This window comes from Aethalodelphis obliquidens, unplaced genomic scaffold (assembly GCF_003676395.1).
Source record: "Aethalodelphis obliquidens isolate GAN/ISIS:26980383/991018 unplaced genomic scaffold, ASM367639v1 scaffold53, whole genome shotgun sequence".
Classification (NCBI taxonomy): Eukaryota; Metazoa; Chordata; class Mammalia; order Artiodactyla; family Delphinidae; genus Aethalodelphis; species Aethalodelphis obliquidens.
In genome coordinates this window covers 12,809,664-12,831,987 of record NW_020837997.1, presented here as the reverse complement: position 1 = coordinate 12,831,987, position 22,324 = coordinate 12,809,664, and the positions used below count along the sequence as shown (strand labels likewise).

Here is a 22,324-nt window from a genome sequence, read left to right as displayed (position 1 = left end):
TCCCACATGCAATGACCCTATTTCCAAATATGCTCCCCGTGAGGTCCTAGGGTTTAGGACTTAAACATACAAATTTGGGGGGGGTGACGAGGAGAAACAATTCAACTCATAACAAGACACAAACACATTCCCCACAAACACACACACACACACGCACGCACGTCCACACACACAGACGCAGGCACACAGACCAGCACTCTCCACCTGAGGGCAGAGTCAAGGCCCCCCGGCCCCCAGCCCAGGTGTGTGAGCTGGAGGATGAACGCCCCCAGCGCACCCCCCGTGGGCAGACAACCTGAGGCAGGGTCCTCGAGGGACTGAGCCCTCCTGACTGCCCACGGCTGTGACCTGCTCATTTATGCCTTCCGCCTCCCGGGTAAACCTTTCACCCTCAATCTGTGTCTCTTGGGTCCAAGGCATCCTGCTGCAAAGGAGCCCACGGGCGAATCCAGCTCCTCTTCTCTGAAGCCACAAGTCAGAGATTCGAAAAATGAAAGGAATGTCACTCATCCTTTTATTTTTATTTTTATTTTTGGAAAATGTGGTTTTTAAAAACGTTAAAATGCAGGCATAGAAAACAAACTTATGGTTACCAAAGGGGGAAGGGGGGGTAAATTAGGAATTTGGGATTAACATATACACACTACAGTATATAAAATAAACAACAAGGACCTACTGTATAGCACAGGGAACTATATTCAATACCTTTTAATAACCTATAATGGAAACACCACTGTAAAGCAATTATACTCCAATAAAGATGTTAAAAAAACACCTATAATGGAAAAGAATCTGAACAAGAATAGATATACATGTATGTACACCTCAATCACTTTGCTGTACACCTGAAACTAACGTAACATTGTAAATCAACTATACTTCAAAAAAAAAAGTTCAAATGTAATGAGTTTATTTTTTAAATGACATTAACAAATGTTTCAAAATTTTCTGTCTTCAATCCTAATATAGTAAATAACAGTACTGAGCTGGGAGAGGCAGGAAGGGTCCCCCCAAAGGTCTCAGAGGGAGCAGGGCCCTGTGACACCTCAGCCTTGCACTCAGGCCTCCAGAATGTGGGCGTCAGTTCCTGCCCGTGTTAAGCCACCCAGTCTGTGGTTGTCTGTTACATGGACCTTTCCACCTGCCCCCTGGCCCCTGGGTCTTTGTTGATGAAAGACAGCATCTAAACCCAGATTCACCACCCCCCAACTGATGAGTTTCTTTGAGTAGGTTCGGAGTAAACTCTACAAATCAAATGTAATCCTGATCAATCATTCATTTTCTCCATAGCAAAGTTAAATCGCTTCCAGTTACCTTTTTTTTTTTTTTTTTTTGGCCACGCCGTGCAGCATGTGGGATCTAGTTCCCTGACCAGGGATCAAATCTGGGCCCCCTGCATCGGGAGCGCGGAGTCTCAACCACTGGACGCCCAGGCAAGTCCCCTTTTAAAAACTTTGTTTTTTTTTTGTTTTATGTTCTTACTCCTGGAAGTGACTTCCATCAGCCTCGATGCTTTGGCATGAAACTGAGGGTACTTGATCCCTCAATCAGATTAAAAAAAAAAAACCTTCATCAAGTTTTCTAGTTCAGTTGCTGCTCTTGACTTCCACTGAGAACAGATCTGCCAGGTCAAATCTTGCAGCTAAAGCAGGGATCTCACCCGGGTGGTCCTGCCCCCAGGGGACACGGGGCCATGTCTGGCGACGTCTGTGGTCATCACGACTGGGGGGCTACTGGCATCAAGGGGGTGGGGCCAGCAAGGCTGCTCCACACCCCGCAGCACCCCGGACGGTCCTCAGAAGATGCTCCAACCCCAGTGCTCGCAGTGCCCAGGGAACCCCGAGCTGGAGGACAGCTGGTGAGAAGCTGTCAGCTATCAACTACTCACAATTCGCAGGACCTGCCTGGTCCGCCGGCCGCCTGTCACCAGAGATGACCTGTCGCTGCTCCCGACCAAGGTCAGCCCCTCCCCTCGGATCCCACTGAGGATGCTCTCAGCCCAGCCTCCCCTGCAGGAAGGCTCCCACGGGCGTCTGCAGGTGCCGTGCCCCCACCCTCACCTGCACCCCTTCCCCCGTGAATGATGCTCTCGTCCATCCCAGGGACCCATCCCCAAAGCCAAGCCCCTCGGTGCAGCCTCGGTTCTCTTTCCCTGGACGGGCTGAGCGGTGGCCCGGAACCTGTGACCTTACTTGGAAACAGGGTCTTTTCAGATGTATGAAAGGTAAGGAACTAGCTGAGATCATGCCGGATGTGGGGTGGGCCCCAAGTCCAAGGATGGTTTCCTCGTAAGAGACAGAAGAGAAGGCTGTGAGGACAGAGGCAGAGCCTGGAGCGCCCTGAGGGTCGGAGAGGCAGGAAGGACCCTCCCCTGGAGTCTGGAGGGAGTGCGGTCCGGCCACACCTGGATCCAGAACCGGGAAGGATAAATCCTTCGTTTAGGTCCCAGGTCAGTGGTCCCGTCACGGCCGCCCCAGAAGACGGTCCCCTTCTCGACCTGGCCTTGGTCCCCTCACCTCCACCCTGTCCTGTGTCCCCGTCACCTCTGAGCCGAGGACGCGGATGCCCTTCCCCAGACCCACGTCCCCCACACCGACAGGTGAGCCCTACACCGCCCGCGACCCAGCACCGCAGACTGCGCGGCTCACACACGTGTATCCCCTCAGCTCGGCAGGGCAGAGCCCGAGATCCGGGGTCCCAGGCTGGCTCCTGCCCAGGGACCACCTGCCCTCCTCCGCCCCCACTCTCCCCTGGCTTCCGGGGTTCCCCACAACCCTAGGCTCGGAGCGGCCTCACCCCATCTCTGCCTCTGCCTTCACATGGCCCCTCCCCGTGTGTGTCCAAACGGCCCCCCTCTTAAGGACACCAGTCCTGCTGCGTTAGGACCACCTGCTTCTGTGTGACCTCCCCTTAACTAACTACTCCCGCAAAGACCCCGTTCCCACACAGGTCCCACTCTGAGGTGCTGGGTCAGGACTTCACGTGAACTTGGGGGGACGCGAGGAAACCCACGCCACTTGCTCTGGGTTCCGTCTGCCTCCTCTCTGCTGACTTCGTTTCCTTCCCCGGGTGTCCGTGGGGTAACAGACCCGCCGCCGCTCTCCTGTGTCCACGCGGGGTGTCCACTCCACCACCAGGGCCCCCCGTGAGCCGGGCTGGGGCCTCTGCAGACCCACGACGCTCCTATCTCAGCCACTTCAGCCCTCGTGTCTCCTTCCCGGCAAGTGGCGCTGGTGTCTCACTTCCTGCAAATTTTCTTTCTCAGATGAAAGCTGCTGAGCGTGAAGAAAATGTGACTGAAAGCAAGAACACGAAGGGACATGGCTTGCGGGCGAGGTTCCGCGGTGGGTGGGGCAGGGTCCCGGGCAGGGGCGGCCGGCAGCGTGGACGGCACTCGGCCCAGCGCACAACCTGGTCCTGGTTTATCCCACCGGAGGCCGTGGGCGCTGGGACCCAGGGGAGGAAGGCCCCGGAGGTGATACCACATGGCGCCAAAAACAGCCCCCTCGGAGGCTCCTCTGATGCAGAAAGGATGTCTTTATTTCCTGGATATTCTCACGTAACAAAAACCACAACGCACAGCGAGGAGCGGGGTGGGGGTGGGTGCTGTGGGCGATCCCGGGCTGGCTGACGCCTGCTCATCGCCCGTCACTGGTGGCGCCCCGCTCACGCGAGACTCGGCCCCACGGGGAGAGCGGCGCACGCCTCCGTCACGGGAGGTGGCCTTGGGGACGCCATCTCAGGGGCCCATTAGGGTCCCAGACCCGGGCGCTTTCTCGCAGCCACCTTCGGGCACCGCGGGGTGGTCAGCACGAGTAGCCAAGCAAGCAGGCAGAGGCGTGGGGGGCGGCCCAGCTGGTGCGACAGGAAGGGCCTCCTGCCCCGAGGGCTGGGCGGCTAGGAGCCAAGGGGCAGCATCCGGGGCGCCCGGGAGCCTGGACGGGGGCCCATCCACTCACACAGGTGCAGGCTGCTTGTCTGGGAAGGAGCTGGAAGGACCGGAGGGCAGAGCGAAGGGGCGGGTTCAGATTCCTAATAAGGCACAGACTTGTCACTCTCCTCTGTCCCCTCAGGGACTCCAACTCCTGGTCCCACGGCCCCTGCGTGGACGGCAGCCCACGAGCCTCGGGCCCAGTGCTCGGCCTGGGGCGTGCGCTCTGCGGAGACGCGTCTGGTTTCCCGTCTGCTTTCATCAGGGACAGACCGGCGGCTCCCCTTCCCCGCAGAGCGAGTTGGTCCCAGGTGTCAGATCTGACGAGGTCCTGCCTGAGGGTCCCAGCTCTAAGACCCCTCCAGGGGAGATGAGAGCGTCTCGGAATGAGCGTGGCCACGGGCAGGGGGACTGGAGGTAAGCTGCCAATGGACAGATGGACAGCCAGCCAGACGGGGTGAAGCTCAGATCATGGCACTGAGGCGGCAAGTCCACAAGAGGGGAAACACGTGGAGGATCCGGCTACCGTCATGCCCCTCCGTCTCCCACCAGGGACCGGAACCTGGTGCTGGGAAGGCCTCCCTCTTTCCCTCTTACTGGAAGCTGGGCCGAGGGTGACCACCCGGATGGAAGCCGGGAAGGGTGGACGCAGGGCCGGGGCCCTTCTCCGCGTCAGCAGCTCTGGAAAGGGGGCAGCCGGCCCACCTCTGACCTGCAAGGCCCGGGTCAGCCCCCCGAGACCCCAAGGGGAGAGGGTGTGGCTGCAGCACAGTGGACGTCACGGTGACTAAACGCATTCAGGACCACAGGGGGTGGCCTTCTGCTGGACAGCGGCGGCCGGTCAGCTTCTGGGCAGAGCCCGCAGGGAGCCCTGCTCTCGGGAGTGAGGTGAATGCGGGGGCGGGTCCCCGAGAGCCCCCGGGTCTGCCGTCCTGTTTGGCGGTGGGGCCTCACCAAACCCAGGGCAGTGGGAGTGGATGGCGAGGGGCAGGTGGGCCGGTGGAGGGCGGGCAGCGGGGCCGCCGGACTCCCCCTAAGGCCACTGGCTGCCGCTGGCCGGGTAGCTGGGCACGGTGGGGTACTCAGGCAGGCTGTTCCCCGAGAAGTTGTTGTACTGGGCCTCCCGGGACGGCGGATTCCGCCAGGCGCCTGTGCTCCACTCCGTCTGTGCCTTCTGGAAGCTCCCGCCAGCCCCGCGGTAGATGCTGTGCACCTGCGGGGGTGGAAGAAAGAACGGTGGAGAGACCCACTTGGGTTCGAGGCGGGGCTTTTCTTAAACAGATGACAAACTGCAGGAGCTTTAGAAAAAGCGCAGAAGCTGAGACGGGGTCGGGTGGGGGGGCTCTGAAGGCCACGCCTGCGCTGTGACCACTGCCTGCCCGTCCGAGGGTCTCCGCCACCCCAGCGGAAAGGGGCTCGTCCAGGACAGGCCTGCAGCCTGGCGACCACCCGGTGACTCAACCCCCGGGGCACATCAGGCCCCGGGCCCCCGTGTTGCCAAGGGCATCTCTGCAATGACTTCCTCAGCAGAGACCTCTGGGGACGGACCACTGCCTCCTTCCCACCGTGCAGGAAGGCTGGGCCCCTCGGACACGGGGCTGGGCTATTTCTGGAAGTCCCAGCAAATCCACTAACTGAGAAGATGGCATTTGTTTTAACTTGAGGCTCTTGAGCAGCGAAGCTGACGCTTTTGTCCTTTATCTTTCTCCTGTGCAATGGCCTCCCGGCGAACCCCCAAACCGGGGCGGTGCTGGGGACCCCGATGGGGCAGCTCTGCTCTGGAGGACTCGCTCAGCTCGGAACCCCTCCCGTCTGCTGCTGAGATGTTCCTGGTGGAACCGCAGCTGTCCCTGTACCGCCTTTGTCCCAGCATCTCCCCAAGCTTCCCTTGGTTCCTCCTGCCCCCTTCGGGTCATCCATAGAGCCAGGGGACTTCAGGGGCAAACACGGAGGAGCAGGCACCCCTCTGTCCTTCCAGATGACCCAGGGCTCCGGAACAGTGCAGGCCTCAAAACCTGACAAAACAGTTGAGATCCCACAGCACAGAGGCTGGAAGGGACTCAAAACCCAGCTTTCAGGGACTTCCCCAGCGGTCCAGTGCTCAGGACTCTGCATTTTCACTGCCGAGGGTGCAGGTTCGATCCCCGGTCAGGGAGCTAAGATCCCACAAACCCCACAGCATAGGAAAAAAAAAAAGAAAAAAAAAAAGTTGTAGGTAGGGCTGGCTTCCCTGAGCAGCGGAACTGGGCGCACAGGAGGGGCACGGCCGAGAGGGTCACCTCCGGGAAGGCCAGGTGGACGCACCATCAGCCTCATCACCCGTCAGTTTCCACGTGGCCCCAGGACAACCCTCATGCAGCCGATGCCCCCAGACTATAGGGCTCACGTTCCCGCTGGAAGCCTCCAAACGCCTGGAGTGGGGCTGTCCAAGGAGAGCCCGTGACGGTGGAGCTGGTCGGCGCCAGACCCTCACGGCCTGAGCGCTCGGGAGGAGGTGGGTGCGATGGACGCAAGGAATTTTTAGTTTTAGTTAACTTTACTCAATTTGGATTTAACTGTAAACAGCGATTAGTGGCCGGCGGTGGCTGAACTGGCAGTGTGGACCACCCTCTGGGACACGCGTGCTAGGGGCTCTGGCAGGCAGTGGTCACCATCGGCCACAGGGCACTGTCTCCCCAAGTCCCTCCTCCCTGGAAGGCCATGTGGGCAGGACGGCAGGGCCCTGGCCTGAGCAGTCGAGGGTCCGGACCACGGAGGGTGTGCTCACTTCACTTCCCGATGCTCGGTCTCCTGCTCCCAAAACAGGGTAAGACGAGCCCCCGGGGCTGGGAGGTCAGGACACAGGATGCGAGAGAAGAAGTGGGATGTCTCGGGACCCAGAGGAGTTACCTTCATGATCGTGATGGCCATCATGGCGGCCGACATGGAGAACATGATGGCCGGAAGCAGCATGACCACGGCGGCCCCGACACTGGTCTGGAAGAACCCAATCGCGGCCAGCCAACCACTGCAAGGGGCGAGAGAGCGTGTGGGAGCCAGCATGACCGCCAGAGAAGGGCCCACCATCCCTCATATGTAAAGAGCTCCAATAAATCAACAAGAAAAAGGTAAATGACCAGCAGAGAAAATGGGCAATTCACAAGGAGCAACAAACTTAGGAAGCGATGCTCGAACCCACCAACAAAGATGTGCAAGTTAGAAAAAGTCTTGTTCTCACACCATCGTCCCGGCAACCATCGTGAGGGAATGGAGAAACAAACACTACTTTGTCAGTGTGGGGTGCACCCTTCCTGGAGGGCAATGGGGTGTGACCTACAACAAGACTTAAGTGCTCATTCCTTTTTCTTTTTCTTTTTTTTTTTTTTGCGGTACGTGGGCCTCTCACTGTTGTGGCCTCTCCCGTTGCGGAGCACAGGCTCCGGACTCACAGGCTCAGCGGCCATGGCTCACGGGCCCAGCCGCCCCGCGGCATGTGGGATCTTCCCGGACCGGGGCACGAACCTGTGTCCCCTGCATCGGCAGGCGGACTCTCTACCACTGCGCCACCAGGGAAGCCCCAGCGCTCATTCCTTTTCCCCCAACTATTTCACTTGTAAAAATTTATGCCACGGCCCATTGTTTGTAAGAAGGAAAAGCTGAGGGTAACCTGTAAACGCCCACTGGCTGGGAATGACTGGAACATCAGTTTGCTAAGGAGACAGAAAAACAAGAGAAAAGCTGGTGGTCACTGGGTGCGTCCCTAGTCCACATGCGGAAGAACACCCATCTGGTCTCTGGGAGGGAGAGGCAGGAAATTGGGTGTTTTTGAGAATGTTTCTTCTTAGCAAGTAATGACACCGCACTGTTCAAGATTCAGGAAATTAAAAAAAAAAAACACAATAGACAGTCTCTCTCCTGCCGACCCCCTCCCCAGCCCAGAGGGAACTGGTGTAGCTCATCCACTATGTATCCATCCTGAGAGAGTTTATAAGACGTATGCAACCCGCTGCAGGCACACACGAACAGGCCTCGCCCCTCTGTGAAACCAGGAGAGACGTCCTTGTGTACAAACAAGGACAGCAGAACACGCTGCTTTGCACTTTGAGGGGTATGAGCACAGCCGGGCGGCTGGGGGGCTCAGGCAGGTAGACAGGCAGATGGGGCTGGGCCAGTGGGGGGCTGGATGCTGTCCTGTGGGCTCCTGGGAGGGGAGGAGGGGCTGGCTCTGCTGGAGGAGGGGCCCCTCTGGGGACCAATGATCTCGCATCGGATCTGGGGCCATGGATCCTGGCCACTGGGGAGGGTGGGGGATGTAGGATGCGGACCTGCTCCACGGCCCAGACTCCCAGAGGGACCGGCAGCCGGAGCTTCCAGAGAGCAGTATCACCAACAGCCCAGGGTGACCCACTCAGGACAGTGGGTGATAAACCGGCCTCGGCCAGCTACGGACAGATGTGCAGAGCCTGCTGCACCCACCAGGCGGGTCAGCCAAGGCAAGCGGCAGTGGGGGGAGGGCAGGGAGGATGACAGGCCTGGAGACAAGGCGGCAGGGACACGAGGGTGCCAGGTGCTCCCCCAAGGCCACTCGGCCAGGAGCTCGAGGGGACAGAGCCAGGGATATGGGGACAGAAGGTGCAAAAGGACAGCACAGGGATGCAGCCTGCAAAGGCTATGGGAGTGCCTGGCAGCTCCTCAGACAGCTAAACAGTTACTGTGTTGCCCAGCAATTCCACAACCAGGTGGAAGAGGAATGAGAACACACATTCACACGGATACCTGTAGAAACCGCACAGCAGAACGACAAGCAATAACAGACAGGCACACACAACCCAAGCGTCCACCATGTGTCCGTGAATGGACACACATACCGTGTCCCTCCACACACGGGAGCATCACTCAGCCACGAAAAGGGGTGAAGCCCCGACACTCGCTACCACGTGGACGGACCCTGAGAACACGACGCTCAGTGAGAGAAGCCAGACGCAGAAGGACACACAGAATGTGATTCCATTGATGGGAAACGTTCAGAATAGGCAAGTCCACAGACACAGAGAGGGGATGCGTGGTTGTCAGGGGCTGGGGAGGGGGTGTGGGTGACTGATGATGGGCACGGGCTCCTTTTTGGGGTGATGGAATGTTCTGGAATTGGATAGAGGTGATGAACCTCTATCCTTATAAATACACTGAAAACCACTGAATCATGCGCTTCAGAGGCTGCCTTTCTGGCTGTGAAGGCACCTAGATAAAGCCCCTACCATGGAGACTACAGACGGTCGAGCTCCCGGATCAGAGAGGCGTTCACACCTCACCTGGAGTCTGATGTGAACCAACCGCAAAGGCCAAACGTTAACAACCCACAGGGATCCCCGAGGGGAAAAACACTGTGGAAACCTGTGACACCTGCAGGCGGGTAAGAGCACTGCACCCGCCATGTGTGGTCGAGGCCAGGACGTCAGATGTGGGCGGGGAGTTGGCTGAGTGGTGGGCGGCGGGCTCTGCCCCGGGTCTGTGAATCTCTAAGGAGCCCCACGTGAGGTCACGAGAGGGCAGGAAGGACACGTCTGAGCACCTGAGGTGCTGGGGTCACTGTTGGTTTCCTGGCGCAAAGCAGCATCGCAGCCTTTTACGTATAAGACGTCTCAGAGGTTTTAAAAGTCCGCCTCCTGCACGGACTCACAGGGAAGCGTCTGGGGTGAGCAGGGAAGGACAGACCTGCGGGCCCGGGACTGGCTGGGAGCCGGTGCCCCCGGAAGGCATCCCCGAGGCTCCACACGCTGACCCCCGAGTGGTCCACTCGCTCCCTGGAGGTGACCTGCGGGGCTGCGGTCACCTGGGCAGGAGGGTGAGACCCCGGGAACAGGGAGACCCCAGCCAGCCAGGAGGAGACCCCCGGAATGGGCAGACCCCGGGCGGGGAGGCTCAGCAGCGGGGCAGACCCCAGGCGGGGGAAGCCCAGGCTGGCCCGTCAGGGTGAACGCAGACAGGCAGAGCTGCAGCTCCTCGGCCCCAGCCCCAGCACTGAGCCCCGAGGCGGCCCCCGGGCCAGGCGCCATCTACTCCCTCATCTGCGGAGGCCGGGGGTCCCCATACGGGACAAAGCCAGGACAGCTGCCCAAACCAGCAGGAAGGGGAGGGCCTTGGGTACCAGGTACGGAGCCTAACCCTGACCCTAACCCTTGCCCCCATCCACGCCTGTCCCCCTGTCTGCAGACTAGGAAGTCAGGAGACCCCTTCAAGGGGAGCAAATGAGCCAGCCCTTGGGAGGTGCCCAAGCCCCCCTGCACACCCAGGAGCACTGTCACCGTCACTGTCACCGTTGTTATTACTACCCCCCTCCCCCTCCCCAAACAAGGGCAACATCTCGGGGCAGCCCCTGCACGAGGTGAGGTCACCAGCTGGGGAGGCCCCCACGGGAAGTGGGAAGGTCGGCTCCGATGTTCCCTTTCTGCAGGCTGGGCCCCAAGGAAGGTGTGCGCCCTGCCCGTCCGCACAGAAACCACGGCGATGGGGGGCCAGGCAGAAGGCGGCTGGGTGCCAGCGTGAGGCCGCGTCTGGAACCAGACCTCGGGGGCTCCCCGTCCCAACACCGCGTATGCAAACGTGGAGTCCAACCGGGCACCTACTCTCCCGCTGGATCTGGGGTCTCGGCCATGCCTGGGGGTCGCCCAGTGAATCCCTGCACTTGGGGTGATCCTGAGGACCCCACACCCGCATCTGGGAAGGCATAGGCCGAGAGGAGGCCCAGCATTCAGGGTCTGCTCACCATGCGGGGAGGGAGCAATGTCAGGAACCCGGAGAGGCGCACCCTGGAGATGACCCTGGGTGACAGGCTCCATCCTGGGGAGGGGTGAAGGCCCGGCAGCAAACGGACACCGAGAGGCCGTGCAACCTCAGCGGGGCCTCAAGAAAAAGCGCGCACAGCTCACCACTGCCAAGGGCACGTGGCGGCCGTCCCCGCGGACACGGCAGAGTGACGGGGACGGACACCTAGAAGGCAATGGCAACAGGCGCCGCCCACCCAGGAGCCAGAAGATCCACCAGAGGGCGTGACCCAGAAGACCCCCCGCCGCTCACGCGGGCAAGGTCCCAACACGCCGAGAAATTCTACCAAGAGACGTGGGGACACGCCAGGCGGCACATGCGGCAGGAAGAGCAGCCGCCCAGCGCCACCTCTGGGCACTGCCTGCCGCAGACGGACCCGCTGCCCCGACACTGCCACGTCCTGCTCCAGGGCCCCGCGGATGTGGCACCTTAGGTGGCAAAAGGGACTTTCCAGGTGGGATTAAGTTAAAGCCCCTGAGACAGGGATGACCCTGGATTCCCCGGGGGGCCTAGCGTCATCCCAGGGTCCCTATAAGAGGGAAGCGGGAAGGTCAGAGGCAGAGAGAGACGGGAGATGCTGCGCTGCTGGCTGTGAGGATGCAGGAGGGGCTGAGAGCCAGGGATGCGGCGCCTCTAGAAGCTGGAAAAGGCGGGAACCAATGCTGCCCTGGAGTGTCCGGAAGGACCAGCCCTGCCCACTCACAGGTTAAAGTGAGTTCTGACCTCCAGAATGTGACATAAGTTTCTTTCATTTCAAGTCACTAAATCTGGAGTAATTTGTTACAGTAGCCACAGAAACCTCGTATGATACCCCAAAAGCAAACAAATGGAAAACGACTCACCCCCTAGATGGCAGGCCTAGGCACAGGTGGCCGCTCGGGGCAGGTCCTCGAGCTGCTCTCCCACCCCCCAGACACACCATGGACCACGCTTCCCAGGTCCTCCTGGGGCCGGGTGACCATGCACGAGGCGGCAGAAGGCGGGCGGATCCGCCGCACCCGGCCCCCGGAGCCGGCAGCTCCCTGGAGGGTTGACGAGAGCAAGGAGCAAACATCAGCCCTGTCCCAGCTGTCGGAGTTTTGGGGTCCTCGTCACAGAGCTCAGCCTGCACTAACGGTACGAGCAAGTGACTCATGGCCCCAGAGCTGACCCCGCTCGTCGCGGGCTCTTGGGGGCCCTGCTCACCATGCACCCCATCCCGAGAAGCCAATAGCCTGGATGACGGTCAGGATGAACTGGGCTCCGAAGATGAAGAAAAACGCCATGAAATTGAAGGAGCTGTCAGATCTGGAGGAAAGGAAAACAGGCATTACTGAGGCCGAGGAGGAAGAGGCAGAGGCTGCGGGAGTGGGACGGCCCCTCCCCTGCAGTTCCCATCAGAAGGGGCCCAGCACTGCCCTTCCCAGAGGACGTCACCCAGACACACTCCTCCTGGGAAGTTTAAGAGCCTCCTGCGTCCTAAGGACATGCCCGCACCCGCGTGGCCCAAGGGAGGTTCATCGTGGATTTGAGGTGCTCTGCATGCTGGACCCATGCCTGCTGCCCCGGACAAGGGAGGCTGCACGGGGCTCACCCAGGCCGCTTCCGGCTCATGAAAGGAGGGCAGGCGCCGGGGGACCCACAGCAGAGGAAGGGCGGGGGAGGCAGGGATGCTCGCTTAGCTCAGGGCTGCTCCCAGGCAGTCCCCGAAGCCCTCGGGGGTCCCCGTTCCTGCGCACGGTCACACCAGCCAGCCTGGGGCCTCAAGCAACAGGCCCCTTTTGCTTCAGCACATGTGAACAGGTTTCTGATTCTTGCCCCCAAGAGGGCACCAGGGGCCCTGTATGACTCCCACTGAGACCTTCAAGGGGCAAACATGGCACACACCTGAGTAGCAGGGGGCTGGCTGGGGTTGAACTCACAGAGCAAGATTCACAGCACCCAAAAGGTGGCAACAACTCAAACGCCCATCAACGGATGATGGATAAACAGCTGTGGGGGGACTTCCCTGGTGGTGCAGTGGTTAAGAATCTGCCTGCCAATGCAGGGGACACGGGTTTGAGCCCTGATCCAGCAAGATCCCACATGCCGCGGAGCAACTAAGCCCACGCACCACAACTACTGAGCCTGCGCTCTGGAGCCTGTGAGCCACAACTACTGAGCCCTTGTGCGGCAACTACTGAAGCCCATGCGCCTAGAGCCCGTGCTCGGCAACAAGAGAAGCCACCGCAATGAGAAGCCTGCGCACCGCAACGAAGAGTAGCCCCTGCTCTCTGCAACTAAGGAAAGCCTGAGCGCAGCAACGAAGACCCAACACAGCCAAAAAAAAAACCCCACGATATTATTAACAAAAACAAAACAAAACAAAACCTGCTGTCCCTCCACACACGGGGGCACCACCACTCAGCCACGCAAAGGGGTGAAGCCCCGACACTCACTACAACGTGGATGGACCCTGAGAACACGATGCTCAGTGAGAGAAGCCAGACACAGAAGGACATGCAATGTGTGATTCCACAGACAGGAAACGTCTAGAACAGGCAGATCCACAGACACAGATAGCAGGTTCATGGTTGTCAGGGGCTGGGGAGCGGGATGGGGGGATGCTAATGGGCACAAGGTTTCTCTTTGGGGTTTTAGACAGTGGTGATTGTTGTCCAACCTTGTGAAGATACTAGAAACACTGAACGGTTAAGCAGGTGAGCTGGATAACATGTAAAAATATGATCTCAATAAAGTTCTTAGAAGTGAACAAAACAGGCAGCAGCTGGTTTTGGCCCGTGGGCCGCTGTCTGCAGACCCGATATAAAGTGCCATCCGAACTGGACAAGGGGAGGGGGTGGAGCTCACGCCTGGGCCCGGCGGCAGATGCAGACCAGGATGCAGCCCACGCGGGGCCGGGCACGGAGGGGAGCGCACGCAGTGAGGTAGCCTGTTCCCCTCAGTTTGGGGCTGTCAGCACCAGACACTCCCCGAGGGCCCCTGGAGGGTGCAGGCCACCCGCCCCACTCACCGGAAGGCCTTGTATGCGGGCCGGAACCAGCACACGTAGCCGCAGGGGGAGAAGAGCAGCAGCCAGACCAGGGCCAGACCAAAGTTGGCTCCCAAGCCGCCGGCGATCCACCAGGCCAGGCAGGCGATGAGGTTGACGCCCAGGGTGGCGCAGTAGACTGTGGGGAGGGGGCGAAGGGGGAGAGAGGGGCTGAGCCGGGACACCCCCCACCCCTGGACGGCAGCTCCCATGAGTGCAGGGACCCCGAGGCCAGAGAAGGGTCCAGAGGGCCCAGCCCCGCCCCCTGCTCCATCCACACCGGACAGGAGCTCAGCAGAAAGGAGCTTTATCACCAAACCCTCAGGCTCTCACCGCCCGGGTGCAGGGCGGCCTCCTAGCCTGCCCCTGTCCCAGGCTTGGGTCTCTGCGTGGTGCAGGTGGCCCCCCATTCCTGCCCTGTCCACTCACACAGCCACAGGCGGTAGATCCTCTTCACCAGGACCTGGTGCTCGATAGGGATCTCATCAGAGAAGTTCTGGTAGAAGCAGGGCTTCAGGGGGATGAACTTGGGCAGCGGGGGGAAGTTGTTCTCCTTTTCTGCAGGGACAAAGGAGCCAGAACAAAACCCACACTGCAATCAGCTTGTAGCGGCCCCAAAGATGCGCCCATCTGGTCCCAGGACCTGTGGACATGTCACCTCACGGGGCAGAGGGGACTTTGCAGGTGGGACTAATTAAGGCCCCTGGGATGGGGAGGACACTGGATTCCCTGAGGGGCCCAGCGTCATCACAGGGTCCTTATAAGAGGGAAGCGGGAGGATCAGATGCAGAGAGAGATGGGAGATGCTGCACTGTTGGCTGTGAGGATGCAGGAGGGGCCGCGAGCCAGGGATGCGGCACCTCTAGAAGCTGGAAAGGCGGGAACCACTGCTCCCCTGGAGGCTCCGGAAGGACCAGCCCTGCCCACACCTGGATTCAGCCCCGTGAGACCCCAGTCGGACTCCTGACCTCAGGACTGTCAGAGAACAAATTTTATTTTAAATCACTGAGTTTGTGGTGATTTCTCAGAAGTCACAGGAACACACACAGACTCCATGGCAGGGCCCACGTGCCATTCACACCTTTGACTCCAGGGAAGGTTCTGGCATTCGGGACATATGAACTTCCCAGGGCGGCTGTAACAAAACGACCACAGACTGGGGGGCTTAACACAAGAGAGATTTATCCATCTCCATTCTGGACACCAGATGACTGAGATCCAGGTGTGACAGGGCCACGCTCCCTCCACACGCTCCAGGGGAGGGTCCTTCCTGCCCTTTCCAGCTTCTGGGGGCTCCAGGCATCCTGCGCTTGTGGACCCGTCCCTCCAGTGTCCGCCCCCATCTTCCCTGGCTTCTGTGTGTCTGTGCCCACATTTCCTCCTTCTTAGGACGTCTGCCATGAGACATCAGGGCTACCCTATTCCATTGGGACCTCAAATTAAGTTACATCTGCAATAGGGTCCTGTTCCAGGGTCCCGGGGTCCAGACTTCATGGTTTTCAACACGAAACCTTTCCGGTCTCGCGTGTCTCCCGGCGCAGGGGCCGTGCTCATCTCTGTATGGCTCCATTTTAGCGCACGCGCTGCCGTGGCAGGCACTGCACAGGTCTCAATGGGGACGTGATCCTGCCCGCAGCACAGCGGCCAGCGCCCGAGCGCTTCCCAGAGGAGTGGAGAAGCCAGAACCCCCGCTGTGTGACGCGGCCAGGACTCACCTGACATTTCCGCTGTGAAGACAGGGCAGGGGCAGAAGCCTGCAGCCACCTGGAGGGGAGACAGTCACAGTCAGGGGGTCCCCATGTCTGCTGGGTGACCCCAACGCCAACTGCAGTCCCAGAGGGCTACCGCGGGCACCGTCCTAACCACCAAACTGTCCACAGGGGTATCTGGGCTCTTGGCCCAAAGGCTGGCCCAGCCCTGAACATGCGATCCCAGTCATCACCTCACCTCAGAGCCCCCCAGGCAGCCTGACACTTATGCGAGGGGAGGCATCAGGCCAGAGGATCCCGGCAACCCACCCCCACTGCCCTCCTGCCTCATCTCCCCCACCCCCCGAACTTCCCCTTTATCCACAGATGGCTCTGAGCACCTCCTATGGCCACAAAGAATCTCTGAATCACCGATAAATGGGTCCATGCTCATTGCTGTGTGACCTCAGGCAAACCACACAACCTCTCTGGTCTGCGGTTTTTGCCCTTGTGAGTCTTGCAAGGCCAAGGACCCCATTGCAATCCAAGTAAAATGCCAGGGGACAGACCCGGCACCCAGCGGCCCTGCCCAGAAGGAGCCCAGGAGCCCGTGTCACAGAGCAGCCCCTCACAGGAGACACCACCGAGGCGCGTAACTGAGCTGAATTCACCTGTTCCACGAGGGCCCTGTGGGCAGATGGTGTCATCTTCAGGAAACGGGCCAGGCAATGTGGCCACGCCTAGCGCCCACCTGGCCCTCACGGTACAGCTGGCCCTGCACTGCCCCCTGTGCCTGGCACCAGAGTGGGTGGGGGAGCCCTGCCTGGAGGTGGTCCAGGTGGGAAGGATCCAGTGACCGAGAGTTCCCTGGGTCCACCCCCCGGCCCCCTGCTCAGTGAGGGCCCCACTGGGACCCTCAGCCCGGCCTGGCCCTGCCCTCCTGCCTGCAGGCCCCACTGTCTGCCCACTGCTCCGGCTCTGGCCGAGCCCCCCTGACCTGTCCCCACGGGCTGGGAGCATCCCCGAGCTGGGGGCTGGAGCGGGGGCTCAGGGCAGGGATGTCTCAGGGCCCTGTGGCACGGTGTGGTCAGTCAACGTGTATCTGCTGGATGGACAAACAGGCTGCTCCGAGCCCCTCGCACACGGGTCCTAGAGCTAACCCACCTTGGAAGAGCCCAAGGGCCCCTCCGGGGACCCCGTGGGCACCTGCGAAGGACGGGAAATTGATGTGGTCAGCTGAGTCCAGGCTGGCCGGGCTCCTCCCCAGAGTCCAGCCACAGCCTTCCAGACTCCGGGGGCCCCGCTCTGCCCACACGTGGCTCAGAAGCTCACCGCCCGCGCCCCCTCCAGTACAAGCCCAAGTGTCGGCGGAAGCAGCCACCCCGATCCAGGGACCCTCGTTCCTCTGTCAACAGACAACGACCTGTTTTTTTTTTTCTCTTGGCTGCACCGCTTGATACGTGGGATCTTATCGAACCTGTGCCCCCTGCACTGGAAGCACAGAGCCCTAACTACTGGACCGCCAGGGAAGTCCCAGACACCGACCTGGTTTTCAGTTGTTTATTTTCACACGTCAGAGCTGTTTCCTGACACCTGAGAAAAGGAGACACAATCCTGGTGGCCCCAGAGGCCCAGGTCTGAAGCTGCCCGGCTACTCGGCCTGGCTGGAGCCCCGCTACGCCCAAGCCCGGAGAAGAGCTCACCCAGACAGGCATGCACCCCACGCGCCGGCAGCAACAGCGCGAGTGTCCCCAAGCCGAGACGGGCCGGCAGCCCCTGGCAACATGAGGGAGGCTGAGGAAGGTCCGGTCCGGTCCGGGCCGGGCCTATGCGTCGGGGTCCAGCCGGCGGCACTGGGCCTCCAGCACGCCACAGAAGGCCTGGAAGCGGTGGTTGAGGTCCGGCTGGGCGTGGAGGCGGAAGCGGGTGCCCAGCGCGCCGTCGGGTGAGGGCGCCCCGTAGAAGACGCGCCGCACGCGGGAGTGGACCAGGGCCATGGCGCACATGGCGCAGGGCTCGCGGGTGACGTACAGGTCGTAGCCGGTGCACACGTAGGGCAGGCCATCGGCGTCCTCATCCAGCTTGTGCACGGAGCCCGCGCGGACGCCTGGGGGGGCGGCAGCTGGGGCGAAGGAGCAGGCGGGGTGGGGTGCAAGGTCATAGGCACCGCGGCCCTGGCCCCGGGCCACCAGGTCGATGCACACCATGGTGGCGTGCAGCAGGGGTCCGGTCGCGCTGCTGCAGTCGTGGCCTGTGGCCAGCACGCGGCCTGAGGCCGGCTCCACCACCACTGCCCCCACGGCCCGCAGGCCCCGCGAGGCCGCCTGCTGCGCGGCCCACACGGCCCGCTCCATGTGGCCCTGCATCGCCACCCGCTCCTGTGCCGAGAAGAGCTGCCCGGCCAGGGCTCGGGTCACCTGCCGGTCCTCGTGGAAAGTGGTGGGCCAGTGGGCGCGCGCCTCCTCAAACTGGCTCCTGGTCAGGGGCGGCCGCGCGGGCACAGGCACCAGGAAGGGCTGGCCCAGGCCACGGGGGTCCACGGCCGGCGGCGGGAGGAGCTCGGCCAGCGATCGCATGCCCGCGGCCGGACCCGCCAGGCACAGCAGCATCTCCAGCGCGTGTGGGCAGCCGGGGCGGGGGCTGGGTCGCACCCTCTTGAGGTGAGGCTGTGCGGGCAGCGGGTGGACGGCTGACACCTCCTTGAGGAGGCGTGAGGTCTGGCGCTTGTCCAGGACCGGCGCGGCATAGGCCAGCACCAGCTCCACAGCGCCGGATTGCTGCTCAGACAGGATCGGGAGGGCCTGCCATGCCGGCTCTCGCTCGGGGCTCCCGGCCTTCGCGTTTCTGTGTGGCTCCACGTCGCCCGGGGTGGGGTCCATCCTCGGCAGGGCTCCGACTGCGGGGACAGACACCGGAGCAGGGCATCATCCTCAGCTGCGGGAAGCCTGCTGGGCCGGACGAGGGGTCGGTCCCAGGAGCGTGCCGAATCTGGAGGCTCGTCCAACCGAGCGAGACGCATCAGCGGTCGTGCTCTCACTCACGGCCTACTAACGCTTGCTTTGCACAGAGTTTAAACCGCCCTCGTTACGGTGTCTTTTTCCCCCTTTTGCTTTGAGATGTCTCACGTTGGGAGAATGCACACCGGACCTCAGAGACTTAATACAAAAGAAAGAACATACACTGTCTCAGTTTTTTCTGTGTTCCACGGATACCGAGGACCGTCTGCACTACACCGTTTTACATAAGGGCCTTGAGCATCCTCGGATTTTGTTATCCTTGGGGGTCCTGGAACCAGTTCCCCATGGATACCGGGGAGCGACCGTGTCGACTACGTGCTGAAGTGGGAATACCCTGCCTGTCTCAGGTTAAAGAAACGTATTACTAACGTTAAGTTCACCTGTTTCTTCATACTTTTCAAAAACATGGCTTCTAAACGCTTCATCTCACATACATGCCCCACATTATATTCCTACTGGTCAGGGCTGCCTTGGATGACGTTAGAGATGCACTACAGATGACCTTCGCGGGACCCCAGAGGATCTCGGTGCCACGCCCGCAGCACCCTGCACCCTGGCGGCGTCTCGGAGTGGGCCAGCCCCTTCCGCCTCTCCCTCTGGACGAGGCTTTTGCTCCTGTGATGCGCCCTGGCTCACAGGCCCCCCAGAGGACACGGTAGGTCCTCGCCCAGCACCGCCTGTCCGAAGCTCACGATACGAGCTCGGCAAACGCACAGGACCAGGGGTGCAGGTGGCAGCTCTGAGAAGCAGCCAGCATGGACGGGCCCCTCGGGCGCCCATGACGCCCGTGCCAGGCGGGGGCCCTCAGGAGGGTCCGGGGCACTGGCTCTGAATCTGCTCCCGGCACACACCGTGCCCAGGATGCCAGGGCCTGCACAGCCTGCCCCAGGCCACAAAAGCTCCCATTGTCTCCCGGGCAAGATAAAATTGTCTCCTGGGCAAGACAGACACAGTCCCGTTTGTATCTCCAAGAATGCAAGCTCTGTCTGATCAAAATAAAACAAATGACAAATACAGGGGGCTGCCATTGGGACACTGCTGGCCGGGCTGCCGGCTCCCAGGGAGGATGCCTAAATACAGCAGGCCACCATCCGCTCCTAGGTGTGTGTCCAGGGGGCTGCCATTGGGACACTGCTGGCCAGGCTGCCGGCTCCCAGGGAGGATGCCTAAATACAGCAGGCCACCATCCGCTCCTAGGTGTGTGTCCAGGAGAACTGGAACACACATCCACGCAGGCACCCGCACACGCATGTCTGCAGCGGCAGGATTCCAGCAGCAAAAGGTGGACACAACCCAGATGTCCACAGAAAGATGGACAGATAAACACAACGTGGTCCCTCCACACACAGGGGTATCACTCAGCCATGAAAAGGGGTGAAGCCCCGACATTCGCTACAACGTGGCTGCACCCTGAGAACACGATGCTCAGTGAGAGAAGCCAGACACAGAAGGACACACAGGGTGTGATTCCACTGACGGGAAACGTCCAGAACAGGCAGATCCACAGACACAGAGAGTGGCTTCGTGGCTGTCAGGGGCTGGTGGAGGGGATGGGGAATGACTGCTGATGGGGACAGAGTTCCTGTTGGGGGGATGGAATTTTCTGGAATTAGACAGATGTGATGATCACACAACATAGTGAATACGCTCATACACTTTAAGTGGGTGAACCACACAGTGTGTGAATCATATCTCAGGAGAGCTGCTGCTCCTTGCGGGTGGTGGGGGACATGTGGTGGTCGCCAGGGCAGCCGGCCCCAAACGAGGCCCAGCACCTCGTGACCACTGCTGGCACTGGAACCACCGCACGTCCTCACACTGCCGTGAACAGGCTCCCCGACTCCTTCCCATGACCCAGGACAGAGACTGTGGGGCTGTTCCCTTTCTAGAGGCCAAGGAACTTGCCTGGGGCCAAGTGGCTGGGAGGACAGAGCCAGGACCTGACGCTGAGGCCAGGTGGCCAGCAGCTCCCCGACTCTGCCTTCTGAGCCCCGGACCATGGGGGTCCTGAGCCCCTTCTACAGATGAGAAACAGGGTCCGCAGAGGGTGACCCACCCAGCGACTTGCTTCATCGTCCGCGGGGACCTAAACGCACGCGCTCGGAGGCTGACCTGGTCCTCTTTTCGTCCTTGAAGCCCCGCATCCACCCCCAGCTCTGGGCGCCCCACTGCGTGCCACCCTCCCCGCTGTGCTCTTTGCTGCTCCCGCCAAGCTCAGGCCCTTCCCTGGGTGTATCCACCTCCCTCTGCCTACAGCGAGGGCACCTCATAAAGGTGCCTGTGCTCCAATGAGGGGGGGGCAGCCCCTTTCACAACTGTTTACATTTACGGTTGTAGCCTCTGTGGCGGGCACCGGCTGCCAGGCTCAGGGAGGGCTCAACTGCGTGGGGCAGGCCCTGGAGGGTCTGCAGAACCAGGGAGTCAGGACACCTAACAGCCAGTCCCCTCACTGGGTGCCCTGGAACTCCTGGGCTGTGGGTCTGGGGTCCGAGGAGGCAACGGGGCTTATTCAGCAAGCCGAGTCAGGCTCTGAAGGTGACACCCAACCAGAGGAAGGGGCCTTATCTCACCCCTGGGTGTGTCCCAGCCCTGCCCGAAGCCCTTACCCAGCCCACGTTTTCCTAGCTGAGACCTGGTGTTACCTGTCCTAACCCCACCCCCAGCCTCCCCCTCTGTGAAATGGGATCCACGGCCACCGCCATGCATGGCTGCCTGGGGCAGAAAGTGACAAAATCCACAGGAGGCTCAGGGGCCCAGTGCCCTGCAACGGGCAGACTCCAGGAGGGCTCCTCAGAGGCGATGACACAGAGCTGGGCCTGGAGGGAGGGTGGGGAGCCCTGGGCAGAAGGAACAGCCAGGGCTGGAGTCTCCAACACTCACACAGTCCGGGTGGGCACTGGTTTCAAATACGGTTTCCAGGACTCAGCCCCATAGAAGGGGGAGGGCCCCAAAATCTGCATTTCTGACAAGCTCCCCAACAAAGTGGGGTCCGCAGATAACATGCAGGACGCTTCGCTAAATTCGAATTCCAGATGATCAGATAAATTTTTAGCATAATCGTTGTGTCCCATGCAATCACTGGGATATACGTATTCTAAAATATATATGTGTGTGTGTTGTTTACACTAAATTCCAATTTAAGGGGGCAACCTGCGTGTTTATCTGCAGAACCTGGCCACCCTATAAGTGGTCCATCGTGCATGAAAATTCGAGAACCTCGTGCATGTGGGGTGTGGGAGAGACCCGAGGTCACAATTTTAAAAGGTCTTGAAAACTCACACTTTCCTTAAGTATCAGAAAACATTATCAATGTTCAGGACGTACAGAAAGGTTGGGGCATTTCCCCCAAAGCGGGCGGGAAGCTGGTAAGTGGACAGTCCAGTGGACAGCCCGGAGGTAGAGGGCTGGCCGCGATGACCCCTGGGCAAGGCACGCCGGAAACAGCTGGGGCACGGGGTCTCCACCACGGACGGCAGGGGCGCGCGCACGCGCAGAAGGGCGATGGCGCGGAGAGCGGGGTCCCGCGGCCCGGCAGCCCCGCGCGCACGCGCACGCGCACACGCACACGCGCCGCTCCCCGCGCCCGCCCGAGGCGCGCACGAGCCCGGCCCAGGTTGCTCCCTAGCTCCCCGCGCGGCCGGCGTCCACCGCAGCCGCGACCCCCGCCCCAGCTCCCGCTCGCCCTCCGCGGGAGCCTGGGACGCAAGAGCCCGAGACCCCGGAGCCGTGCGTTTACCTGACGAGACGGGCGGAAGCGCTGCGCCTCACCAAGTCTTAGCAACCGGCCCGCCTGCCCCGCCTCTTCACCGCCTGGCGCCGCGGGGCACGACGGGAGCGTAGTTCCAGGGGCGGAGTCAGCGCGAGGCGGAGGCGGAGC

At 61.0% G+C, this 22,324-nt stretch overlaps 2 protein-coding genes across 3 annotated transcripts; both read right to left on the bottom strand.

The window, feature by feature from the left end:
- Positions 1–3,519: 3,519 nt before the first annotated feature.
- Positions 3,520–22,269, bottom strand: SCAMP4 (secretory carrier membrane protein 4). 2 transcript variants are annotated; one of them, XM_027085636.1, is made up of 7 exons: positions 22,184–22,245; positions 15,458–15,506; positions 14,172–14,300; positions 13,725–13,881; positions 11,918–12,019; positions 6,821–6,938; positions 3,520–5,144 (listed from the first exon to the last, which is right to left on the bottom strand). In XM_027085636.1, the coding sequence occupies exons 2-7, from the start codon at positions 15,462–15,464 to the stop codon at positions 4,965–4,967; spliced, it is 693 nt and encodes a 230-aa protein (XP_026941437.1). In that variant the 5' UTR covers positions 15,465–15,506; positions 22,184–22,245; the 3' UTR covers positions 3,520–4,964. The 2 variants fall into 2 exon arrangements, with proteins under 2 accessions (XP_026941437.1, XP_026941436.1); XM_027085635.1 differs by lacking the exon at positions 11,918–12,019 and having other exon boundaries at positions 22,184–22,269.
- Positions 17,233–22,259, bottom strand: ADAT3 (adenosine deaminase tRNA specific 3). The gene is made up of 2 exons (XM_027085634.1): positions 22,184–22,259; positions 17,233–18,585 (listed from the first exon to the last, which is right to left on the bottom strand). The coding sequence occupies exon 2, from the start codon at positions 18,307–18,309 to the stop codon at positions 17,257–17,259; it is 1,053 nt and encodes a 350-aa protein (XP_026941435.1). The 5' UTR covers positions 18,310–18,585; positions 22,184–22,259; the 3' UTR covers positions 17,233–17,256.
- Positions 22,270–22,324: the final 55 nt, after the last annotated feature.